Source organism: Mustela nivalis, assembly GCF_964662115.1.
Source record: "Mustela nivalis genome assembly, chromosome: 1".
NCBI classification, from domain to species: domain Eukaryota; kingdom Metazoa; phylum Chordata; class Mammalia; order Carnivora; family Mustelidae; genus Mustela; species Mustela nivalis.
This window is the reverse complement of record NC_139020.1, coordinates 153,473,859-153,492,119: the sequence shown is the minus strand read 5'-3', so window position 1 is coordinate 153,492,119 and position 18,261 is coordinate 153,473,859. Positions and strand designations below refer to the sequence as shown.

General features: G+C 44.2%; 1 protein-coding gene and 1 long non-coding RNA gene across 8 annotated transcripts in view; one reads left to right on the top strand and one right to left on the bottom strand.

The window, feature by feature from the left end:
- Positions 1-18,261, top strand: part of TRANK1 (tetratricopeptide repeat and ankyrin repeat containing 1) — a 139,141-nt gene that overhangs the window by 43,599 nt on the left and 77,281 nt on the right. For 5 of the 6 annotated variants that reach the window (XM_082745289.1, XM_082745288.1, XM_082745287.1 and 2 more), the window contains one exon: positions 17,187-17,318. In XM_082745289.1, the coding sequence (XP_082601415.1) occupies positions 17,188-17,318 (131 nt within the window). In that variant the 5' untranslated portion in view covers position 17,187. Of the gene's footprint in view, positions 1-17,056; positions 17,075-17,186; positions 17,319-18,261 lie in introns of those variants that run through there. The other variant, XM_082745291.1, reaches the window with a different exon arrangement.
- On the bottom strand, positions 5,034-17,438 carry LOC309872193. 2 transcript variants are annotated; one of them, XR_014315718.1, is made up of 3 exons: positions 17,171-17,260; positions 7,903-8,078; positions 5,034-7,793 (listed from the first exon to the last, which is right to left on the bottom strand). It is a non-coding gene; the product is annotated as an uncharacterized lncRNA (long non-coding RNA). The 2 variants fall into 2 exon arrangements; XR_014315717.1 differs by lacking the exons at positions 5,034-7,793; positions 7,903-8,078 and adding an exon at positions 13,932-14,110 and having other exon boundaries at positions 17,171-17,438.

The window sequence follows — 18,261 nt, the reverse complement described above, 5'->3', positions numbered from 1 at the left end:
CATTTCTTTTTCTTTTCTTTCTTTCTTTCTTCTTTTTTTTTTTTTAAAGATTTTATTTATTTATTTGTCAGAGAAAGAGAGACACAGAGAGAGAGAGAGCACAAGCAGGGGCAGAGCCAGGCAGAGGGAGAAAAAGCTCCTTGCTGAGCAAAGAGCCCTATGTGGGACTTGATCCCAGACCCTGAGATCATGACCTGAGCCCAAGGCAGAACGCTTAACTGACTGAGCCACCTAGGCATCCCCGAAGACCCATTTCTATGACACATACTGCCTTATTATTTTAGTTTTGTTTCTTGGAATGAAGGCCCCCCACTTCTTTTTGCTTAGATTCCCCTTGCATGTGCTAGGCTCAAGAAATGATTTACTGGCAGTAAATTGTGACAATTATAAGGTTTCCCCCCTCATTTATTTTTTTACTTATTTGTAAAAGATTTGTTTATTTATTTGGGAGAGAGAGCACAGTGGGAAGGGGCCAAGGGAGAAAGAATCTCAAGCTGATTCCCTGCCAAGTTTGAGCCTATCACAGGGCTCGATCTCACGACTCTGAGGTCAAGAGTCTGAAGCTTAACTGACTGAGCCACCCAGGGGCCCCAAGTTTCCCCCTCCTTTATTTCCCATTTCTTGGGATCACTGCCCCTCCCCCTCTCTTCAGGTCTATAGCTGCTGACTTTATTTATTTATTTATTTTTAAACTTTAGGTTCACTTAAGGTATGGCCCCATCTTTCATTTCATAGACTTAGCTGTCACTAGGAAAATGTCACAGAGGAGTTTTCTGGACTATAGTACCACCTTCCTTTTATCCTCTCTAGCTACCAAAGACAAATGCTCTAAAAATCATTTTACACATATACTTTTTTTGTCAAAACATTTGGTGAGCATCTGCCATATCCTAGTCACTATTTTAAGGGCTTTCCTTATATTTTGGCATTTATCATATGCTACCTGTATGGCCTCATGAATTGCCAATTAAGATTTAAAATTGTATTGAAGGTGGAGACCATGTCTTAGACACCTGTGAATCCTTTTCTGTTCATAGAATGGGTAACAGCATTTTGTACATATGCATGTTAAGAGTTAATTGGATGATGGAAAACAAAAATAAATGAAAGTCTTTTCTCCAGAGTGATGTATGCAAAGTCAGATCAGTTATGTTCTTTTTTGAATTTTCTATTTGATAAATAGAAACCATTTCTTCCATCTCTTTATCCACCTCTGGCAACCACCGATCTATCTCTGTATCTGTGAGATTTTTTTTTTTTTTTTTTTAAGTTTCCACATATAAGAGAGATCATACAGTACTGCAGATTTTTTTAGTAGCTAAAGTGGAGCCTGAAAGCCCTGTTTTTGAGGAAGGTAAAGTGACCCTCTGGATGTTTTTAAGAACTGGAGTGGAGGTTGGGGTGTGGGCCTCCGGCCATTGTCGAGAGTATGGCATTGTTTCATTTGACCTTGAGGACTAAGCTCTCCTTTGCCTTTCCAGTTGGAGAAGTGGAGCTGACACTGGCTTGCCTCTGGTTTTCCAGTCAGTGACAGCTGGGCTGATGGCTTTGGTAACACGTTTCCTTGGGGGGCAGCCTGAAGTTTTTATGGCCATCAAATCCTTGTTATAACAAATCTTTACAAGAAAGAGGAAATTGGGGAAACGGACAGTTTCCTTAGCCAAGATGACACTTCAAGTTAAAGCAGAGATTGATGATGGGGACAGTGGCAGTGGTGGGGGGAACGTTCAGGTTTAAACTTAAAAGGATTGAACCAAGTAAACAGACATCTTGGGACCCCAAAATGTCACAGGTGCCCAAACCAAGAGCAGTGTTCTTTTGGTCAGTGTGGTTGTCCATTCTGCCTGACCAGACTTTTTCTTGGTCTCAACATTCATATGTAAGCAGTGCCTTGTTTCCTTGTTCTTGTTGAATATCTGGAAAGCTGAATGAGCCTTACCTGTGGTACCTTGGACCCAGTTTATCTGAACTGACTCCATCTTTTGTCTGGTCACTATTAGTGCCTACCTGCACCCACCATGACGTGTTTACCTGAGCTTTTGTGAGCCTGGCAAGCTGATGGGACTCTCTGTCTTTCAGAAGCAGGCCACGTCTAAATTTGGCTTTGTCTGTGTTAAAGTTCTAACACCACTTAGACTGAGATGTGAGATGTTTTTATTTTGAAGCACTCTGTCCTCTTATCAATGGATAGCATTCAGAAAGGGAACAAGATTGTTAACCCTGGAAAATGCCGATGATATTTTGGGGGAAGCCAGGCCAGCATGAACACAGAAAATACAGAGAATTAGTGTCATACTGGGCAGTTTCACTCCCTGTGACAGGAACACTTGGCTCACAGCCTTGAACGGGAATGAGCTTCATATTCAGCTGTGGCCTCCAGGGGTGCCAGGAGGGAGAGAGAGACAGTCCAGGTAAAAGAAACAGCTTCTTATCATGAAGAACAGTAAGCAAAAGGGCTTAGACTCTAAAGATTGATATAATAATAGTAATAATAATAATAAATAATAATAACAATTGAACTGGAACCAGGATTTACATAGGGTATGTTTTAGATATTCTCTTTGGTGGTTGTTGTGGAAGGACTATGAGCAATCCCCATTTTACAGACATCCCTGCACTGGAATGTAAGCTTCTGGGCAGCCGTGTTTTTTTTTTAAAGCTTTTTATTTATTTATTTATTTATTTATTTATTTATTTATTTATTTATTCATGAGAGAGGAGAAGGTCAGAGCGGGAAGCAGACTCCCCAAAGAGCCGGGAGCCCGATGCGGGACTCGATCCTGGAAGTCCGGGATCATGATCTGAGCCGAAGGCAGTCGCTCAACCAACTGAGCCACCCAGGCGCCCCTGGGCAGCCGTGTTTTGGTCGGTTGCACTCATCCATGCATCCCAGGCATCCTGCGGCGTTACAGCATGCATTAGGCAGCTCATGAGTGTTGACCAACGGAGGAAGCAGAGAGTCCAGTCATAGAGGTGGTGCTGTCCCTGTTTTCCTACGCTTATGTGGTACTGGGCCTCAAATAGGTAAAGTTTGACTCGATCTCACATTTTTGGCATTTCTCATATGAGGAGGACACACTCATATCTTTATATTCTCTTTCTGGCATTAGCTTCAGCACTGCAGATGCATATGAGAGGGAGGGAGCCAGAAGAATTTAGGGTTATGTGGGTACAACATGGTAGGCATATTGGGTTGGAGAATACTGGAAGGCTAAGATGAAGAGTGTGTGTGTGTGTGTGTGTGTGTGTGTGTATAACTCTGTTTTATTTAGAAGGCTGAGACTGTGGATGAATAATTGTTCAAGTTGGCCAAAGTTCATACTTTTTTCAAGGCCAAGTTCAAGTTCCCCGTGTTTTAGGAATCTGTCAAAGGGTGTTAGAGGTGAGACTAGAACTCAGGTCCTCCTAGCACTGCTAAGGGACCTCCCTTCACCAGGTATGCCTTTCAGGGTCCCTGCCTAGGGGAGACTGTTTTGTTTATGGGGAGCTCCCGGGCACCTCTGGGCCCTTCCCCAGGCTGCAGTGGATGGTGTTCTAATGTCTGCTGGCTTTGTCTTGTCTTCCAGATTGAGGGGGAAGCAGACAACTGTGGTTTTGAGGGTGGGAGGTAGAATGGGGGCCATAAACTAGTATTTAAATGATTAAAGAGAGGCTTGGGGGTGGATCTGAAGGAGAAGATGACAGGGCTTCTTGTAACCAAACTCCAAGTTCTCCTTTGAATGAGAAAGCACCATTTTCCAAGGGCTGTCATAGGAGGGCCCTGTGTCCTCATTGGGGGCTGCCCTTGACTTCACAACCATCTCTAGCTCCCAGGGGCTCGAAGAGAGAGTGAGAAAGCTAACTGAGGGGAAATGTGGCAGTTGTTGGGGAGCCTGGATTTAGCACAGACCCTGAGTCAGGATTTATGAGTGACCTGTGCTGGCTGATGCTTACCTTCCTCACCTGTCTTGAGGCAGAGTGTGGAATGCTCACTTTTCAGTTTCCTTCAGATTTGCTTTTGTAGAGACTTTATTTATTTTTTTAGATTTTATTTTTAAGTAATCTGTATACACAATGTGGGGCTTGAACTTGCAACTGAGATCAGGAGTCACCTGCTGTACTGACTGAGCCAGCCAGGTGTCCCTGGACTTGATTTTAATTTTGAAGGCCATCCTTTCTGTTTTCCTTCCTCCAGTCACTCTCACCCTTTCAACATCCATCTTCTCTGAAGAGTTGTGAACACAGATTTTGGTATCAGACTTGTATTTGTACCTTGCTTGGAGAAGTCCCTTCTCCTTGATGAAAGCGGTTTCCTGACCTGTACTATTGGGGTAAAAATCATACCTCCCTCACTAGCATTGTTAGGAATGTCCCATGAGAAAATGCCCAAGAAGGGCTTAGCACAGGGCCTAGCACATCATAAGTTCTCAGTAAGTTTCAGCTGTTATTACACGGTTGCCTCAGATTACTCTCATGCAAATAGCAAAATGGAAGGGTGCTAGTCTGTGCACACACTGAGGAGAAGTCATGTCCATCACGGGCCCATCACGGGCTCCCAGCTGGGAGGGAGGTCAAGTGATTGGGACCCCACTTCAGAACTAGGAGTTGTAATTGATCCATCTTTGCCCTTAGCAATATTTCTTGAGTACCTTCTAGGAACCTGATGTGATTTTAGGAATTTGGAATGTCTGCTCTCCAAGCTCATTCTATCTGCACACCATCCAAAGCTACAATGTACTGGAAGGCTCTTGGCTCATCCTTTTGCAAGAATGGCATTCTTTAGTTTGAGTTTACATTCTTTCTCCTTTTTTGGGGGGAGCAATTAAAAAATCCCTTCTTTTGTGAAATTATAGGGGCAGTAGATGGTAAACCTTTTAAAAGTTTTTCTAAATTGGGGCACCTGGGTGGCTCAGGTAGTTGGGAATCAGCCTTTGGCTCAGGTCATGGTCGCCAGGTCCTGATCTCCAGGTCCTGGGATCTGGCCCCATGTCAGGCTCCCAGCTCAGCGGGAAGTCTGCTTCTTCCTCTCCCACTCTCCTGGCTTGTGTTCTCTCTCTCGCTGTCTCTCTCTTTTAAGCAATGTTTTTATTTGGTAAGTTGGCAAGTCTATTTAAGTTCTCTTCACTTTCCTTCTCTCTCTCTTTCTTTCTTTCTTTTTTTTTTTTTTTATATATAGAGAGATTGTGTGTATGTGTGAGCTGGGAGAAAGGGCAGAGGAAAAGGGAGATTGAATCTCAAACTGAGCACAGAGCCTGGTGCTGGTCCCTATCTCGGGACCCCAAGATCATGACCTGAGCCAAAATCAAGAGTTGGAGACTTAACTGACTGAGCCACCCAGGCCCCTTGGTACCCTTCAGTTTCTTTTCTGTGTGCATAAATGTTTGTTTGTCAGTGCAAAAGCCTAGGAACCACCAATCTATAGGATTTCTTTGCTTTCAGTATTTCTGAATTTCCAGGAATATAATTTCACATGGGAATGTACAACCCTGTGTTTTGTCTGTTGAATTTGCAGCAGATGCTTATAAATTTGTTTTCCCCAAGAAGCCAACAACTTTGCAGATTTTGGTTGGACTTATCTGGTTGTCTCTTGTTTGTCCTTTAGGTGGTTGGCTTTTTATTTAATGTGTGTCCTTCTCCAAGGGAACAGCTGACATTCTTGGCTTTCTAGGAAATGGTCAGAAATCTGAAACCAGGAGTGAAATTGTCTAGTTCAAATTAAACTCCAGAACCTTTCTTCCTTTCCCATTCCTCCAGCTTAATCTGATGAGTAAAGAAACACCCAGAAAGTCATTTATTCATTTAACAATGTTGAGCCCTTGATTGCAGGCATAATAAGACTCGGTAAGACTTAGTTTCTGCCTGAAGAGTCTGGTCTGCAGGGGAAAGCAGAAAAACCTAGCACTGGGTGTGAAGCATAAAGGCTGTGTGGGAGATGTATGTCGAGAGCAGTAGACCATAACTCACAGTGTTAAACCGTATAAAAGCTGCACACAGGGTCTGAAACCTTTGGGAACGTTCATGGGAAAGATGCCCGAGAGGAGGTGGGATGGGAGTTCCTGGATGGATTTGGGGGAGTTCCAGTGCTGGTGAGGAGGCTGAACTGGAGCTGTGGGAGGCTGGGGGAAGATCACAAGGTGAACACTGTAGTAACCCAGACCAATGGGGAAGCTGTCTCTAGAGGGTGTGTGCAAATCAGACTTGGAGACGGCTGTTCTGTTGCCTGGGTGCTTCTTAGGGATGATGAAACTGAAGGAGAGGTGGGGACCAGTTGCCTGGTCTTCAGCCTGTTGTTTCCTAGTTACTGCACTTCCGGGGTTTTTGTTTGGATGGACAAGTTGATTTTTGGCCCAGATCTTCGGTGTGCAACTGGGAATGGCACATAGGATTCATTTAGGGCATGGATGTGAGCCACCTAGAGTGAATGCTGGGGGGAGGATTCTGAGGCCTTGTCAGGCCCTGCAGGAAGGAATACTCTGAGTGGAGATGTCTGGGGTGGGGTGGGCACAGGACACCCCTGATATAGACCTTTGTCTAATGTGAACCTGCAGAGAAGGATGAAATGGGCAAGCCGCTCTCATTTCCTCCTTTCCAGTGATGCAAATAAAAACTCAAATTGTTTAGGTAAAAGGAGGAAAGTTCTAGAAGGTTGTTGATGTCTTTAGTAACTAGGGAAGGGATAGAGAAGTAGCTGGGCCTCAGAGGCAGGGGAATGTGGAGGGAGTCCCTCTTCTGCTCTCTCTGGGTATAGGTATTATATGCTCTCAGTCCGGAGTGGCTTCTTCTGAGGGTGGGGGGTAAGGCTGTACCCTTCTGGAGCCTCTCACGTGAGCTGCCACTACCAGAGGAGGCTCTTCCCAAAGTTCTAAATCAAAAATCCCAGGGAAGTATTCGGTCAGGAAACTCTGGCCCGCAGGTCTGGCACAGAGAGCATGTGGGGGGGCCCTGGGGCCTACCTCTGTGCACCTCACACCTCCCTCAGGCCTCTGTGGAGAGCTGAGCAGCCGTCCCAGAGCGTGCTCACCCTGATGACTGCCCTGCTGATAAGGGTTTATGAGGGCCTGTAAGCAGGAGGCGGGCCCTTCTTTTCAAAGGAACCATCACAGTAGGGGAAGCTTGGGGTTATTTTCAGATGCTACAGTGCTGACCCTTTCCCACTTCTCATCCAAGGAAGGCCTGGAAGCAAAGATTTTCTCAGCTGTAGTGGTTTAACTGACTGTTAATTTCAGGGAACCCCTGTCAAAACAGGCCAATACTAGGCCTGTGTTTTTTACCAAATATTTTCTCTTTGCTGGGTAAACAAAGCAAAGGTTCTGTAAATGTTGCAGGGATTACACTCAAATAACCTACAGAGGTCAACACGGCCAGTACCATTAACCAGAATCTTTGCAGACCAGGGGCAAGACCTGGCTTTTGGTTTCTGTTTTCCTGCCCATGAACAGTGCTGTGGACCGTGGGGCCAAGGTGGAGGCTGGGAAGTCAGCTTGGGTTTCAGCTCTGGTGCTCACTACAGTGGGACTGTGGTCAGGCCCCTGAACCTTTGAGCCTTGGCTTCCTTGCTCCAGAAATTTTAGTTCTTAACAAAGTGAGGTCTTTCTGATAATAAAGGCCTCAATTTATTAAGTCCTTTCTATGCATATGGTTCCCTGAGCATATTCAGAGAGGTGTCACCTTCATTTCCTAGGGCTACAAGAACAAATGACCACATCCTGGGTGACTTACCTCAACAGAAGTTCATTCTGTCATTGTTGGGGAATGTTCTCCCCATTCCCAGACCTGCTCCCCAGACATCACCGCTCACGTTTGCTTCTTAAGGCCTTCCAGAAATGCTTTCAGTAGGTCAAGAGTGTACACAAATACACACACTCCCACACCCACACACCCACCCACCCACACACATACACACCCTTTAAGCTCCCCAAGTACCTCTACAAATTGGTCTCCATGTTGCTTTATCCACATTTGTTGCACATCTTGACATGGCTTCCTCTTACTTGGATCAGCTTCATGGTTTTAACAACTGTATAGTGGTCTGCAGTCAGCCATACCTTTCTTTGTATAAAGGTCTCCACTTATCAGACTTTTGGATCTGTATCTCAGTTCTGCTTTCACAAAGGAAAAGGCAGTTAATATCCTCAGGTACGTGAAAGAAACATGTTTGTAGAATACACACCCATTTAGCTAACTAGCTAGTGGGGAAGTATGTGCATTTTTTCCCCTAGACAGACGACCCCACTTTACCTGGCCATCGGCTCTATGTGTGACTCTCTGCCCATCTTCTCACTGACTCAGGGTGTTTTGGGGGCTTTTTGATGTACAAGAGCTTTTAATTTGTTTTTAAAGATTTTATTTATTTATTTGATAGAGATCACAAGTAGGCAGAGAAGCACAGAGAGAGAGAGAGAGAGAGAGAGGGAAACAGGCTCCCTGCGGAGCAGAGAGCCCGATGCGGGGCTCGCTCGATTCTGGGATCTTGGGATCATGACCTGAGCAGAAAGCAGAGGCTTTAACCCCCTGAGCTACCCAGCCTGAGAGCTTTTAATTTTTAATGAATTCTTGTCTATGGTTTCTGCTTTTGCTATCATTAGAATGGCCTTCTTGAGTGTGAAGAGTACATACAGTGTTTTTCATTGCATTAAAACTTTTTTTAATTTATCGAATTCAAGAATCCAAAAATATAAAAGGTTTCCATGGAAAGGAGAGAGTAGGTCTCCCTACTCAGCCCTCTGCCCCATCCCCCAAAAAAGGTAAATAATTTTTTTTCTGGTGGATCCTTCCAGAACTTTTTTTCCTTCTGGAACTTCTTTATGCATATGTAGGAAAATGCGAATATAAATTCTTATTCAACTCTTCCCTCTATTTTTTTTAAACTTGTACAAAAGGTAAGGTGATATACATGCTATTCTGCATTTGTTTTTGTTTTTTTTTTCAAATATATTTTGGAGATTATCCCAGATCAGTACATAGAAAGTATCTTCATTCTTTGTTCTTTTTTTTTTTTCTTTCTCACTTTTGTAAGACTTTGTTGTGGGGGCTATGCTACAATTTATGAAACCAATCTCCTGCTAATGGGCATTAATGTTGGTCCTAGTTTTTATAATTACAACTTGGCAAGTGAATAATCTTGTGCATTTTCCATTTCTGGTGTGTGCAATCTGTCTGTAAGATTGGTTTCCAGAAATGGAATTGCTGGGTCAGAGGCTGTATGTATGTGTCACTTGGTTCAGTATTCTCAAATTTCCTCCTAGAGCTGTTGCAGATGATCTAAAATTTGTACCTACATTTTCTCTCACTGCCTTTATGATTTCCTTCTCTCAATGTTTTTTTAAAAAGTGAGATATTTGCAAGTAATGAAAGGCACCAATTTTAAGTGTACTGTTGAGTGAGCTTTAATACAGAACATTCTCATTCTCCCCAAAAGTGCAATCATTCCCCTCTCCAGTCAATAGCCTTTCCTCCCTAGGCAACCACTGTTCTGCTTTCTGAGATTTGCCAGTTCGAGAACTTCATCCAAGCGGAACCACACAGTAGCATTCTTTGGAGTCTGGCTCCTTTTGCTCATCATACTATTTTGAAGGTTCTGTATGTTGCTGTGCCATTTATTACACAATCTGTATTGGTTTTCTGTTGCTGCCATAACAAATGACCACAGGCTTAGTGGCCACATAAATGAATTGGGTCACAGTTGGGAGGTCAGAAGTCTGGATTAACTGGCAAGTTCCACAAGGCCGAAGTCAAGGTGTTGGCCGGCCGGGCTCTTACTGGGTGGATGTACGAAGACATGCCTTCTAGGCTCATTCACCTTGCTGGCAGCACCCGGCTCCTTGCAGCAGTAGCGTTGAGGGCCCTGGGCCCTCACTGACTGTCACCCAGGGCGCCTCTCCGGTTCCAGGTCCACCTGCCTTCCTCTTGAAATTGCCTCCTCTCCATCGTCGAGGCAGTCAGTGATGAGTCTGGAGGTTCTCGAGTTTCACATTTTCTGCTGCATCTCTCTTGCCTTCTTCCAGCATCTTCTTGACTCCAGCCAGAGAAGCTTGTCTGCTTTTCAGTGTTCATATGATCAGGCTGTGTTCTCCCAGGGAATCCAGGATGATATCCTTATCCAAAGGCCCGTAATCTTAATTACATCTACAGAGCCCCTTTTGCGTTCACAGGTTCTGGGCTTTGGGGCACAGACATTTTTGCGAGGGGTGTGTATGTTTCCTGTTTGGCCTACCACGTTCCAGATATACAGCCCGTTGTACCAGACCGATTCATTCTTTTCCTATCCATTAAAAAGTCATCTTTATCACACGTGGAATTCTTTCATAGTATATATTTGTTTGTGGGTATTCTGTTTTGTTCTGCTGGGCTGCCTGCTCTCACATTAGTACCATCCTTTAAAAATTAGTAAGTTTTATAAAAACATGTTATTTATTAAAAAAAATTATTTATTTATTAAAGGGAGCGAAAGAGCACAAACAGGGGGAGTGGCAGAAGGAGATGGAGAAGCAGTCTCTCCACTGAGCAGGGAACCTGACTCGAGGCTCGATCCCAGGACTCTGGGATTCTAACTGGAGCCGAAGCAGATGCTTAACCGACTGAGCCACTCAGATGTCCGAATAAAAACATTTTAAAGTGGTAAAGAAAATTTTCTCTAGGTACTTCTTTTTTTCCCCCTACAGAATATATTTCTACGTGATACAACCCTGATTGTCACAGATGACCCATCTTTAAGCTTTTGTGTATTTCCCTAAGTTGTGTGCTTCACAGAGCAGGTACCATCTGATTCGGTGTCCTCGGAATGGCTCTCCTCAGGGGCTAAACTGTGTGTGTGTAGAAGATAATTCAACATTACATGTATTTATGTTTGAAACTGGAGCTTCTATTTCTGTAATGCAAGGTCAGGTTTGACTAAAACTTTGGTGTTGATGTTCCCAGTGATTTCCTCCCGTGGAGTCTGTCTGCCTCCTGACTGTGTCTTACAGTGGCCCATTTCTCTCCATCTTGCCTGCAGCCAGCATGAGGCAGTTTTTATTAATCCCCCGCTCACAACCCTCTGCCTCTATACTGTCCAGCATGGCAGCCATGGGTCACCTGTGGCTGTATTCATTAAAGTTGGTGAAAATTAAATAAACAGTTCAGTTCTTCAGTTGGACCAGCCACATTTCAAAGGTGTAATAGCCGCATGTGGCTAATGGCTACTGTATTGGATAGTACAGAGAAGAAGATTCCCATCATCATAGAAAGTTGTAATGGACAGTGCCACTTTCTCAGTTGCATTTAAGATGAATTCTAGAGCCCTCGGATGGCCTTCACGGTCCCAGGTTGTCCATCTCTTGGCAGCCATTGCCGCCTCCCCAGCCTTACTTCTGTCCCCTACCCCGTGGCACTTCTTGAACTGTGAAGCTCAGGGACTTTGCCTATACCGTTCCCCTTGCCCTACTCTTTACCATGCCAACTACTCATTTTTTGGATCCTGGCTTAAATGTCACTTTCAAGAGAGACCTGTTTGCCCCCATGTTCTAAAGTTATATGCTCCTTTTATGTGCTTTCTTATACCCTCTACTTTTTCTGCTCCAGAGGAAAATTCCATCAGCTATAATATTTGTGCTATTTATTTAATGTCCATCTTCCTCACAGACAATACACTTCTTGAGGGTGGGATAGTGGTGGTCCTTTCACCATTAAACCCCCGATGCCCAGGACAGTGCCTAGCACGGGGTAAATTCTCTGTCACTATTAAAGTTGGAGTATTTTGAAAGTTCTAGATCCTCTTGAGAGGCAGAAATATGTTGGGTGAGTAAGTGAAAATTTCATCAAAAGGGGCATAGATTTAAAAGCAATCAAGAGACACTACATATTAGGAAGATAGTTACTTATGGTGTTTAGTTTTTTTGTTGCGAATATGGCTTTTAGGATATAAATTTTACAAGGGCAGTTTGGAGCTGGACTAGTCAACTGATTTTCAAATCACCATCTTGACTTTGGTGTACATGTAGTTGGGGGTAAATGAGGCTATAAATTGAGGTGGAATAATTAAAGTTGGTGGATTAAGGGGACTGGCTAGTTTGGGACAACCCAGGGTTTATGGCAGGTCACTGAGCTGGGCTTTGGTGGGTTAGGGCAGGCTGGTGAGACAGCTGAGATTGGGGGAGGGGAGACAACACAATGGTCTGATCTTTCTTGTTCTATTTAAAACACCCAGGTAGGAAAAGCTTGGGCCCAACACTTCATACTTTTCCACAGGTCTTTTGAAAAAAATGTGAGTTTCTTAAGAAAACCTCTGCGCTTCTAACACGTTTACACCCATTCCCTCAGGAAAAAAGAAAGAAAGGGAAAGAAAACAATTTGGAGTCCCCAGAATGAGTTCTGACTTTGGATTTCTCCTTCCTTTTCTTTTCTCTTTTCTTCTTTTCTTTTTTCTTTAAGTAGGCTCCCAGCTCAGCACAGAACCTGACATGGGGCTTGAACTCACAACCCTGAGATCAAGACCTGAGCTGAAACCAAGAGTCAGGCGCTTAATTGAGCCACCAGGTGCCTCCTGACTTTGGATTTTTATCCCATACTATCTGTGGCTGCCTTCTCCCCTGTGGGGAGTAAGAAGGAGTCAGTTCTCAGAACTGTTCTCCCTGGTCTCAGTTTGGAACTATCTCTATCCTCAGGATTCCGGAGTTCATCTTAGATCATTGGCAGCTTTTGGGGTCTTTTGAAAGGATTTTAATAAAAAAGGAGAAAAAAACCCTCAAAACAAGGAAAGTGAATTTTCTATGAAGATTTCGAGTACCACTCAGATCATGTATGAAGGTGAAGCCACCCTTGTCCATTTTAGTGGCCTCAACCCCATCCCTGTTTGCAGGTTTCGCTCTTTTCCTGTAAGTCGGTTACAGAATTTCATGTGTTTATACACAAGCAATAAAAACTACAACAATCTGAAACTGAACAATCTGAGTCTGCTCAGTTTGTGTCTCTTGTTTCGAAATCTAATGAGTACATTTGTGTTTTTCTTGTTTCTGACTTCCTTGGGCATGAGGCCTCCCCCCAACCAGACCCCGAATTCTGATAGGGACACAGCAAAAGTGACTGAAAGCCAGCAATACAGTTGTGAAACCATGTCTACTCTTAGCTTTCATACCACCAACGAAACTGGAAGTGAGTGCTTGGTACCAGCCAAATCATCACATGCCTTGGGGACTGACTGGGTGCTGACCTGTGAGCCTCTGTCTTGGCCTTTCAGAGTATAGTTTGTTTGTTTGTTTTTTTAAAAGATTTTATTTATTTGACAGAGAATGCTAGAGAGGCAACACAAGCAGGGGGAATTGGGAGAGGGAGAAGCAGGCTTCCCACCGAGCAGGGAGCCAGAGAGCCAAATACGGGGCTCCATCCCAGGACCCTGGGATCATGACCTGAGCCGAAGGCAGAGGCATAACAGAGGGAGCCACCCAAGTGCTCCCAGGGTATAGTTTAAAGTCAACCACCTGGGTTTGAATTTTAGCTCCACCGCCTTCTAGGTTACTGTGGCAAGTAGCCCCAGTTTTCCTATATGTTAAGAGGGGACAATCATGACTACTTCATGGGCTTTCTTGTAAGGATAGAGTGGGATGATTGACATAAAGTGCATAGTAGGCGCTCAGTACCTATTGGCTGTCAAGCACATTGTCATTACCACTTGTATTCAACAATTTCATCTTATAAATAGACGGACCAGTTATTAAAGAAAGAAAAGTTTCGACAACTGAGTCCTCTGTGTTCTAAGGAAGAGATGTAAAGCATTCTTCCCTATAATGAGAATGTGACTGCCAATAATTCCTATTAAGAAACAAAAAGCCTTCTGGGTGGTTGGCAATCCCCCTATTTCCTGTGACGTGATTTTACCAAGAAAAAGCAGAAACAAGTGAAGGAATGCCTTTGATGTCTGCTCACCTAACATTAAGAACTCACTCTTGGTGTCTAGAGGAGTATGAAAAAGCCCCAAATTCTGACTTGGATAGTTTTTATTGTATTTGTAAATACAGTAGAAATGTTTTGGGTTTGAGTTCTTCAATTAAGCCCTTAAAGAGTTCTTCATTTGAGTTCTTCAACTGAGATCTTCAATTAAGCCCTCACTTTAATAACATTTATGTTCTGATTATTAATGTTGTCCATTGTCGAGCAGCTGAAAATTCAGAAAAGCATAAGAAAGAAAATTAAAAACCTGCCTAATCCCAATGGTGTGGCTGTTAGTTAACATTTTGGCATATTTTCAATATATTATATGTGTTTAAAATTCAATTTGGGGGGTGCTTTGGTGGTTCAGTTGGTTAAGTGTCTGCCTTTGGCTCAGGTCATGATCTGGGGGTCCTGGGATCAAGCCCTGCATCAGGCTCCCTGCTCAGTACGGAATCTGCTTTTCCTTCTCCCTCTGCCCCTGCTAGGGCTCTCTCTCTCTCACGCTCTCTCAACTAAATAAATAAAATCCTTAAAAATTTTCAATTTGGGATTATAAACCTAATTATGTACTTTTCATTTACTAACTTAGACAATCATTAAATATTCTTTTACAACATGATTTTTGAAATAGCTCTGTGGTGTTCTGCCATATGGCTGTTCTATGACTGATTCAAATCCATTATGAGTTATAGGATATTTAGGGTTATTTCCACTTTTTCACTGTGGCAAACATCCAGGAGTCTAAGTCTATCCACAATGTGGTATATTTCCCCTGTAAGCAGCATATAACAGCCCCCCAAATTAGGGGTCGTTTTTGGAAGTATTTTCCAGTGATACGTTGCTGTTGTAATTCTTCATTTCTTTGCTCACCAGCGAGGCAGACCCTGCTTATCCACTCTCCACATACTTAGAAATTACTTGTATTTCTGTGTGGATTTTGTGTTTAGGGCCTTACACATTTAGGACAAATTCAGCCTTTTCTTGCAGTGGAAAGGTATTTCTAAAAGAGGCATATTGGGGTGTTAGGCTGCTTCAGATGGTAGAGTATGCGAATCTTGACCTTGGGCTCATGAGTTTCAGTTCTACCTTGAGCATAGAGCTTACATCGTAAAAAAAAGAGGCATATTATTATTATTATTATTATTATTTTAATATTTTATTTGTTTATTTGACAGAGAGCTAGAGAGAGAGCACAAGTAAGCAGAGCGGAAGGGAGAGGGGGAGAGAGGGAGAGAGAGAGAAGCAGGCTCTCCGCTGAGCAGAGAGCCCAATGTGGGGCTCGATTCCAGGACCCTGGAATCATGACCCGAGCCGAATGCAGCCGCTTAACCAACTGAGCCACCCGGGTGCCCCGAGGCATATTATTTTTTTAAAAGATTTTATTTATAAATTTATTTGAGAGAGAGAGGGAGGGAAAGAGTAAGAGAGCACAAGAAGGGGGAGTGGAAGAGGGAGAGGGAGAAGCAGGCTCCCCGCTGAGCAGGGAGCCCCAAAGAGGCATACTAATCTTTGTTAGTTCTTACTGGTGATTTCTTTTTCCTAGTTGTTTGGTCATGGCCAGTGTAAAAAACTGGACAGACAGCTGACAACACTCAGAAGAGAAACATATTTTTAACTCTTGAACACTTAGTCATCTTGTGTAAATTTGAGTCATGCAATTGAGAGATTATTTAATGACAGGTATAGGTGGAATTTTGTACTCTGACTTGTTTAGGAACCATGAGCCTCATTCAGATTCAGTTCTGGCTGAGGGACGCAATGCCGTTCCAAAACCCCATCCTTGATAAGCTCATACGGGTTTAAAATAGGCCACCTCTTACATCAGGTTGGATCTGCTTTCCCTGTCCCAAAACCCCTCACCGAGATTTAAAGTGATAAAAATAAAAAGAGTCATTACCTAAAGTCAATAATACCCTCCCTATAGATTGTTTGATCCCTCACTCCCAGGTATATGGCCCATGCAAACCCCTGAATTGTCCTCATTCATATTTCAGACTCCCCTTCCCCACTGCCTCCCCTGGGAGGAGGAGATCCCAATGGGCATCTCTTCTGAGTCCCAGATTTTCTCTGCTTGGCGCTGCTTCTCAAGGCTTCCCTAGATACCCTCCTTTCTACTACCTTTGCCCAGCAAACACTCCTGGGCTCCAGGGGCAGGTAGGGCCCTGGGCACTTGTCTCCAACTCCCCAGGCCATCCCAGAGAGAATCAGGAACAGGCAACCTTCTGGGTCCTGCCTTCATATCTGTTACCGCCACAATTTTTTTTTTTTTTTAAAGATTTTATTTATTTATTTATTTATTTATTTATTTATTTATTTATTTATTTGACACAGAGAGAAATCACAAGTAGGCAGAAGTAGGCAGAGAGACAGGCAGATAAAGAGGGAGAAGCAAGCTCCCTGCTGAGCAGGGAGCCTGATGTGGGGCTTGATCCCAGGACCCTGGGATCATGGACCTGAGCCAATGGCAGAGGCTTAATCCACTGAGCCACCCAGGCCCCCCTGTTACGCCACAAATATTTAAATGCCTGTTATATGCTAGTCTGTGGGGCTACAGAAAGAGTAAGACAAAAAGTCATGACCTGCAAGAAGCAATCTGAGGGACAAATACTCTGAGGCTTATTTTATAGTGTTTTAGGAAGGAAGAACAGGAGAGACAGCGATTGTGTCCTAGCCTTGTGTCCTAGCCCCTCGTATATGGAGGTCTTTAGAACTGTCCTTCCCCTCTCTTTCCCCCTTCCCAAGAGAATGGAAGGACCACCCACTAAGTTATGGTACTGGTGGGTGATGTGGTGCAGGTGTCACTTGGACGTGAGGTCAGAACCGGGGAATGCCATTAGCAGATAGATGCTTGGGCAGAGTGACTGAACCTCCGCGAGCCTCAGTTTCCTCATCTGAACCACGGGGACGAAGTCTCCTCCTGGCTGTATGGGTAAATGAGAAAGGAGCAATAGTGCCCGCTTGGGGGATAGCTGCCACTTCTGGGGAGCACGCTGCTGGCCAGGCGTGACTTGTCTGGTGCTTGGCAGCCTCCTCTCCCCCAGGGCCTGGCTGATCATTAACACAGAGTCCACGGGACGGCTCTGGCTGCTGCCTCCCAGGTCAGAAAAGAACTGAGGAAGAAATGGTCTCATCAGAAGCCCTGTCTGGTCCCCTGGTGGTGAGGGGCGTTGTCAGGATGTGCTCCCGGCAGGTGGGTGGGGCCAGAGCACAAGGACGGCCTCTGCCGACTCAGAGCAATGCAGATGTGAAGGGAGACGGCCCCACCGGGCCAGGCAAAGCGCCTTACCTCCGTCTCCTCGCAGGATGGACCCCACAACTTACGCCCAGTTGCTGAAAGAGTCTGGCAACCAGGTCCTGAAGAACGGGAACTTCTCCCTGGCCATCAGAAAGTACGATGAAGCCATCCAGATCCTCCTACAGTTATACCAGTGGGGGTAAGTGCTGCGATTCACCCCCACCTTTGGTTCTGGGTTTTGTTTGTGTTTTTTCAGTAAATGGAAACTCCCTCTGTCACTTAGGTTTTCTTCCCGTTTCTTATCACACCGCCTAGTTTCTGTTTTCTTCTCCCCCCTCCCCCCTCCCACTTCCTATGTATCTGCTCCGTACTGGGAGCTCAGAAACTGCACGGAGAATACTAAGTAATGGGGAAATAGAAAGTGAAACACAGGGGGCAGTTGCACAACTTCGCCTTTTGTCTGGTGATGGGAATCAGCGTTCCTGGGATGATTCAAGGTCCCAACCTCCCCTTCTGTCATTTATTTTGTTTTCCTGGTTCTCTGCCCCCCACCCCCTTGCATACCTCCAGGGAGCTCAGGCTCATCTCTTCCCCTGCCCTTCAGCTTCAAGTCGACCTGTACCCAAACATTTTAGTACCATGACATGCTTAACAATTATGAAGGGCCCCTAAGAACTTTTATTTATGTAAGCTGAAGCTATCCGTGTAGCCTGGATTTGAACTTAAAACTGAGATAAGTTTAAAATATTTATTCAATCACCTACTTAAAATTTCAGTAAGAAACTCATTCCATGTCAAACTCAGTCACGTATTTTGATGAAAAATAAGTAGATTTTCCAAAACCAGAAGCTTTGTGAGAAGAGTGGCGCATTTTTCCTTTTTGCTGAACTCTTTTTCAATAGAAGACATCTGACGTCTCCTATCTGCTTCACGTTCAGTTCTTTGGGTTATCACACATGGTGTAGCCCCTGGAAGATTCCTGGAATACATGTGAGAGAATGTGTGAAAAAGGCACATAATGTCCTTGTTCATTGTTACCACTGTACCCAATTACTACAATGTAGTGGCTTAACATAGTATGTATCTATTATCTTACAGTTTTGGAGGTTGAAAGTCTGAAATGAGTCTCGCAAAGCTGAAAG